At 45.8% G+C, this 7,983-nt stretch overlaps 1 protein-coding gene across 3 annotated transcripts in view; it reads right to left on the bottom strand.

The window, feature by feature from the left end:
- Window positions 1-2,715, bottom strand: part of PolZ1 (DNA polymerase zeta catalytic subunit) — a 43,226-nt gene extending 40,511 nt beyond the window's left edge. For all 3 annotated transcript variants that reach the window (XR_015071531.1, XM_085954639.1, XM_085954648.1), the window contains exons 1-2: window positions 2,468-2,715; window positions 2,252-2,370 (exon numbers count right to left, since the gene is read on the bottom strand). Coding sequence is in view for 2 of the 3 variants with exons in the window: in XM_085954639.1 (XP_085810765.1) it covers window positions 2,252-2,370; window positions 2,468-2,474 (126 nt within the window). In the remaining variant the exon portion in view is untranslated. The remainder of the gene's footprint in view (window positions 1-2,251; window positions 2,371-2,467) is intronic.
- Window positions 2,716-7,983: the final 5,268 nt, after the last annotated feature.

Raw genomic sequence — 7,983 nt, forward strand, 5'->3', positions numbered from 1 at the left:
TAACCAGTTATAAATAGTTGCAAGTGAAGGAGCAGATATGCCGTGAACTAAATCCAACTCATTTTTTATTTCCTTTGCTGTTAACTCTTTTATATTAAAATGTTTAATAACAGCTCTAAACTCAATTTTCTCCATTTTCCATTTTTCCATTTTCCACAAGCAAATTTTTTTTTTAAATGTACGAGAAACACACAACAACCCGACCAATCTGATTGAAACTTCGCAGCATACTGAATCGGTAGTGCCGCTGCATGAAAACAAACCGCTTACAGTACTAGTCGCGCCACCTGTCGGCTTTTCTAAGGACTTATTGACCCACCCTCGTACATAATATGCAATTATTGAAAATAACATATAATTATTCATTTCGACATATTTTGGTCTAACCCAGAGGTTCACAATTTTTTTAGAAAAGGGGACAATTTTGAAATCAAAAGTATTTGGCGGGCCAGTCTAGTGGCATTTTTCTTTGACAAGAAATCTTTCCCTAATTTTTAAAAACCATCATTTCAAAATAGGTCATTGAAGTATGCAACATTGTATTTTTAGAAACATCTTTCTTTTCTTTGCCCATATCCGCCCCTTAACTGGAGCATATGGACACCACGCGGCGCCTCCAAGAATCCGTCGCTCGCCAGTCTTCTTGCTTCGTTCCAGGTCAAACCAGCATCCCGTAGCTCCGCCGTATACACTCTGTAGATTGTATTTAGCGGCCTTCCAGGACGCCGGAATCCGGTCGGCTTGAAGAACAGGCAAGCCAGGTTAAAGTTCTCTTCTGGCATCTGCAGCACGTGGTCGAGCCAGGTCCAACGTCGCCTCTTCACTTTCAGCGTGATGAGAGGCTGCTTGGTACGTTCTCTTATCTCCTCGTTGCTCCTAAAGTCATACCACCCGCACACCCAGTATTCGTCGCAAACATCTGTTTTCGAAGCTTAGTATACGGTTGCTCTGAGCCTTCGTAAGGTGCCATGATTCGCTACCGTAAAGCAACACCGTCAGAATGCAAGCGTCGAATAGGCGGCATTTGGTTTTGACCGAGTACAATCATGAGTCCCAGACATTTCGCATCGAGTTGAATGTTGCTCCAGCCATTCCTATTCGGATAGCGAGCTCTTTCTGCAAAATGCCATCTCCCGTGATGTGTACCCCTAGGTACTTGAAGCTGTCGACACTCTCGATGCTTTGTCCATCGCTAATCAGATGGAAATCTGGATCAGGACAGGTACTATTGCACAAGACGTTGGTTTTCTTTGCGTTGATTTTCAAACCAACGCGAGAGGAGTTGTTGTGCAACCTGTCGATTGTCTCTTGAATGCCCTCGATTGAGTTGTCGAATAGGACAGCATCATCGGCGTATTCCAGGTCGCATAGCTTCACCGTGGGGGTAACAGGTATGCCTCGGTCGGGTGGTATTGACTTCCGTAGTATGAAGTCAAAGAGAATGATAAAGAGAAACGGTGCAAGGACACAACCCTGTCTGACTCCGGTCGTGACCCCGAACCATTCCGTGACAGTGTCTCCAATTCTGACACAGCATTCGCTATTCTCGTGCAGGCTTTTGATTATGGCAATGATCTTGGGAGGGATCCCGTATGCTCCCAGTATCATCCAGAGGGAGGGGCGGTGCGGACTGTCGAAAGCCTTCTCATAATCCACAAAGCAGCAAGCCATCGGACTGTTCAGCTCATGGCGCTGCTGGAGAAGACATCGAAGGTTGTGGATTTGGTCTGCACACGCTCGACCAGGTAGAAACCCGGCTTGGTTTTTCCTGAGGACGTGCATTATTGGGTCCCTTATTCTTATCAAAATGATGTTTGCCAAAATCTTTCCCGGAACACTGAGTAGCGTAATGCTTTGGTAATTGTCGCAGCTAAGAGGGTCACCTTTTTTAAGAAGTGTGATGATTTCACCGTTCACCCAGTCCCTTGGGCAGCGCTCTTCTTCCCACACCTTTGTCATCAGATGAAACATAGGGTGCAGGATTGCGCTCAAGCTCTACTTGAGGAATTCAGGATGAATCCCGTCTCCCCCCGGTGCCTTTCTGTTCTTGAGCCTTTTCACAGCCGATTTTATCTCGGTGTGCGTGGGCGGGCAATCGGAAATGTCGGTCGCTCGGGAAATGTCCAAAAGTAAAGCTTCCGCAGTATTTAGAAACATACCTAAATACAAAAAAAAAAAATCTTAAAATTCGACTTATGTGGTTGTCCCCCCTGGCCATCGATATGATCTGCTGTAGCAGCGTGGTACTTACCTGTTTCACTTCAGAACCTCTAAATTCAGAAAATGTAACATCTAATCCAGGGATTGGATAATTTAAATAATAATCAGCTGTAACCAGGCGTATTGAAAAACGGTTCGATAAAGAAAAACCTGAAAAAAATATTCATGTTTTATAGAATGTTTATCAATTAGAACTTGTATCTGACTGATTGTGATATGAATAAATCTAAAACAATTCCTAGCTTACCTGACATTCTAATCTTGTATTTTATTAAATTTAAGTACTACTGTACCCACATATTAAAATCACGAGCCCTTGATAACATAACGCAGGAATAAGTATTTTTTTATAACAACACAGTGCAAAATTATGAAAAATCAAACGTAAGGTTATCATATTTAATTATTATCCAGTTCAATTATTATTCTAACCACATTCCCACCAAACCATCGAATCAAAACAAGTTCTGACAAGAGACAATTACTGTCAACAGTGTCAACTTACTGCCATAGATAATATACGTAAATTTACTCCATAAATAATAACTGTACCTCAGAGGCAGACGGATGCAAGCCAAATACCCAATTGTTCAGGAGAGCCAAAAAACAATTTTTATTTTAAACGAATACTCCAATAATGAGATAAACAAAATAACTTTGGTTTGAGAAGGGGGAAATGCTAAACGTACCATGAGCCCTGTAATCGAATTGAAAAAAATATGGTAACACCGGTGATGTTTATTATCATAGATAAATAATTATTGTCTATGATTTTGTACGGCGGTTGGAGCCATAGACTGTTGGAGCATTCTTTCCATTTACCCGCCAACTGCCGCCAACGGCCAAAGCCAAAACCGTTACAACCAAACATGAACCAAACGCATCACTAGCTGCGAGCATGCTGCGAGCTACCAGACAGCGAGAAAAAATTACGAGCTCAAGAACAATTTAGTAATTTTAGTATCGTTCGCGATCGGCATCGTTTTGTTCCTGCGTGTCCTTCGCATACATGAGGATGAAGAGCGACATCACCTATCCGATTGATGACGCAAATAACGTAATTTCCATCTGCCAACCCATGGTAAAGTTAACAAGGATAAAGTTGCCGGTGCTACCACTCTGTTGCAGATACTTTACCCCGCATTAAAGAGCCGCGCGGAGGACTACATTTGCGGCAGATCCGACAAGCTTCCCTTCATCAACGAATTCGAGATTGTCTCTCTGGCAGCTCCCGCTACCAGCGACGACCGTGCAGTAAGTCTCATAAAGGATCTGAATAATTTGCACGTCCTCATTATCAACAATCCCAAATGGGGGATATCCATTCTCTCGACGGGAATGTCAGACAGCCCCAGTCAAATTGACTGGAATGGATTATGTTGTCGCCGCCAGACAGAAAGGAAATGTAGTGCTGGGCCTCTCGAATCCCGCCGTCCCATGGAGATGTCTGCTCTACGGTAAGCTCTACTTGCCCATTTTGACATCGCTTCTCCTGGTGGCGGTGACGTCCGCTATTTATACAATTACGAAAGTCAGAAAATATTTAGCGTACAGAAAAAGCATCACAGAACAGATTTATTCTATGGTGGAGCAGATTACTGATCTGCTCTCCCAGGATAGCGGGGAAGAGGAGGCTGACCCCGCCGGGCATTCAATGCCGGTGAGCCACGTGCCCTCATCCCGGTGCAGAACTGGGAAAAGACGGCGGCCGTCTGGGATGCAGCCATCGCCTTCCTGGAGAAGAATGAGAGCCGGGTCAGGTTCGAAGTCGACAATGTAGCCGGCAAGGAATATCGCACCATGTGTTGGGTGTCAGCCCAGCAGAGGAGTCCGTGCGCGGGTCGCGGGGCCAAAGCCTGGCAGGGGCAGGCTTTCGAGACTCAGGAGGGCTCCGTCAATAACCTCACCATTTCCCCCACCCAGTGCCTCAAGATCAGACATATGGTCAACAAGAACGACAAATCTCCTAGCAAGACTGTGGTATCGGATGTCATACTGAAGAAGTGTAGGATGCAGTGCAAGATTACTACATTTGCGGCAGATCCGACAAGCTTCCCTTCATCAACGAATTCGAGATTGTCTCTCTGGCAGCTCCCGCTACCAGCGACGACCGTGCAGTAAGTCTCATAAAGGATCTGAATAATTTGCACGTCCTCATTATCAACAATCCCAAATGGGGGATATCCATTCTCTCGACGGGAATGTCAGACAGCCCCAGTCAAATTGACTGGAATGGATTATGTTGTCGCCGCCAGACAGAAAGGAAATGTAGTGCTGGGCCTCTCGAATCCCGCCGTCCCATGGAGATGTCTGCTCTACGGTAAGCTCTACTTGCCCATTTTGACATCGCTTCTCCTGGTGGCGGTGACGTCCGCTATTTATACAATTACGAAAGTCAGAAAATATTTAGCGTACAGAAAAAGCATCACAGAACAGATTTATTCTATGGTGGAGCAGATTACTGATCTGCTCTCCCAGGATAGCGGGGAAGAGGAGGCTGACCCCGCCGGGCATTCAATGCCGGTGAGCCACATGCCCTCATCCCGGTGCAGAACTGGGAGAAGACGTCGGCCGTCTGGGATGCAGCCATCGCCTTCCTGGAGAAGAATGAGAGCCGGGTCAGGTTCGAAGTCGACAATGTAGCCGGCAAGGAATATCGCACCATGTGTTGGGTGTCAGCCCAGCAGAGGAGTCCGTGCGCGGGTCGCGGGGCCAAAGCCTGGCAGGGGCAGGCTTTCGAGACTCAGGAGGGCTCCGTCAATAACCTCACCATTTCCCCCACCCAGTGCCTCAAGATCAGACATATGGTCAACAAGAACGACAAATCTCCTAGCAAGACTGTGGTATCGGATGTCATACTGAAGAAGTGTAGGATGCAGTGCAAGATTACTACATTTGCGGCAGATCCGACAAGCTTCCCTTCATCAACGAATTCGAGATTGTCTCTCTGGCAGCTCCCGCTACCAGCGACGACCGTGCAGTAAGTCTCATAAAGGATCTGAATAATTTGCACGTCCTCATTATCAACAATCCCAAATGGGGGATATCCATTCTCTCGACGGGAATGTCAGACAGCCCCAGTCAAATTGACTGGAATGGATTATGTTGTCGCCGCCAGACAGAAAGGAAATGTAGTGCTGGGCCTCTCGAATCCCGCCGTCCCATGGAGATGTCTGCTCTACGGTAAGCTCTACTTGCCCATTTTGACATCGCTTCTCCTGGTGGCGGTGACGTCCGCTATTTATACAATTACGAAAGTCAGAAAATATTTAGCGTACAGAAAAAGCATCACAGAACAGATTTATTCTATGGTGGAGCAGATTACTGATCTGCTCTCCCAGGATAGCGGGGAAGAGGAGGCTGACCCCGCCGGGCATTCAATGCCGGTGAGCCACATGCCCTCATCCCGGTGCAGAACTGGGAGAAGACGTCGGCCGTCTGGGATGCAGCCATCGCCTTCCTGGAGAAGAATGAGAGCCGGGTCAGGTTCGAAGTCGACAATGTAGCCGGCAAGGAATATCGCACCATGTGTTGGGTGTCAGCCCAGCAGAGGAGTCCGTGCGCGGGTCGCGGGGCCAAAGCCTGGCAGGGGCAGGCTTTCGAGACTCAGGAGGGCTCCGTCAATAACCTCACCATTTCCCCCACCCAGTGCCTCAAGATCAGACATATGGTCAACAAGAACGACAAATCTCCTAGCAAGACTGTGGTATCGGATGTCATACTGAAGAAGTGTAGGATGCAGTGCAAGATTTTGCACATCGAGATCAACAGGAGCTCGTGAAGCTGAAACGCTACATGGACCACTTCCCCCTCTCGCCGTCGAGCGGTCCATACATCAAGCTCTCCACTCAGTCCGGCCAATAAGACACCTTCACCTCTGGAGGTCGTTTTGTCACGGCCGCCCGGTTTGGGAAGTTTTTGAAATTTGTGGCCTTTTGCGATAAAAGACGTTTGGTGAATTATAATTTAACATTTGTAGCCTTTCCGATTCCGAGAATCGATTTTATAAAATTGAGTGCCCGTTTATTGAAATTATTTAATAACAAGTTTACATTTCAATAAAGCTGTAAAATTCTGTTAATTTTTTAATACTAATCTAATACCTGCTTTGCATATCAAAATTCCTAAATCGTAATTTTATTATATGTTAACCTGCGAAGCTGCTTATTACATCCCGGTTAATTACTTAATTGTATTTCATGTGAATTGTCTTATGTTTTTTGAAATCGATATATATATATAACCCCACCTGTGCAGATTCTGATACACAATGCTGGCGTCAGCCTGCGAAGAGCACTTCACATACACGCAGCACGAGCTCCTGTTGATCTCGATGTGCAAGATCTTGCACTGCATCCTACACTTCTTCAGTATGACATCCGATACCACAGTCTTGCTAGGAGATTTGTCGTTCTTGACGACCATATGTCTGATCTTAAGGCACTGGGTGGGGGAAATGGTGAGGTTATTGACGGAGCCCTCCTGAGTCTCGAAAGCCTGCCCCTGCCAGGCTTTGGCCCCGCGACCCGCGCGCGGACTCCCCTGCTGGGCTGACACCCAACACATGGTGCGATATTCCTTGCCGGCTACATTGTCGACTTCGAACCTGACCCGGCTCTCATTCTTCTCCAGGAAGGCGATGGCTGCATCCCAGACGGCCGCCGTCTTTTCCCAGTTCTGCACCGGGATGAGGGCACGTGGCTCACCGGCATTGAATGCCCGGCGGGGTCAGCCTCCTCTTCCCCGCTATCCTGGGAGAGCAGATCAGTAATCTGCTCCACCATAGAATAAATCTGTTCTGTGATGCTTTTTCTGTACGCTAAATATTTTCTGACTTTCGTAATTGCATAAATAGCGGACGTCACCGCCACCAGGAGAAGCGATGTCAAAATGGGCAAGTAGAGCTTACCGTAGAGCAGACATCTCCATGGGACGGCGGGATTCGAGAGGCCCAGCACTACATTTCCTTTCTGTCTGGCGGCGACAACATAATCCATTCCAGTCAATTTGACTGGGGCTGTCTGACATTCCCGTCGAGAGAATGGATATCCCCCATTTGGGATTGTTGATAATGAGGACGTGCAAATTATTCAGATCCTTTATGAGACTTACTGCACGTCACATTCTTATCCAAATCGGAGTCCTCCCCGATTTGCTAGGTATGGTAGACTTTCAACGATCACTAATGATGGTGGATATTGATTTCAGCTGAACGTGCAAAATCTCCAGGATCCTTGACGATGCTGCAACAGCCACTGTTGGAGAAGCATAGCACTTCTGCTGTTCGGCAAGAGAAACGTGAGTAAATTTTTTTTTCTTTGAAGCACATAACTAGTGCTGATTGATAGAAATCGATTATATCCACACAACTAAAAATGCGCAATACATCAATTGGTAGGTTCATAAGATGCTAAATTTACAGGGACTTATAAAGATCTGAAGAATAATAATTAAATTATAACGTATACATATTATGGTGATCTCAAAAACATCGTAGCCCTTGTTTTAAATTAATTATATGGGTAACAATTTTTTATGTGACTTTTTTCGGACTCTACAGCCATTTTATACTCATCTTCATAATGACCTGATTATAAGTAATAGTTGAACCATTTCCATGGCCAACTACACAAAACTGAAAATAAAAAAGATTTATTGTTATAATTATAAATAATACATTGTTTTATGTTTCAGGTGAAAGATTCAAGCAAGATTCAAGAAAAGGTTCAATCACGACAGTCTGGCAAGAAGGCTAGAGGAAGA

This window comes from Rhyacophila brunnea, unplaced genomic scaffold, assembly GCF_057557595.1.
Source record: "Rhyacophila brunnea isolate RB1 unplaced genomic scaffold, BYU_Rbru_1.0 scaffold_10, whole genome shotgun sequence".
NCBI lineage: Eukaryota > Metazoa > Arthropoda > Insecta > Trichoptera > Rhyacophilidae > Rhyacophila > Rhyacophila brunnea.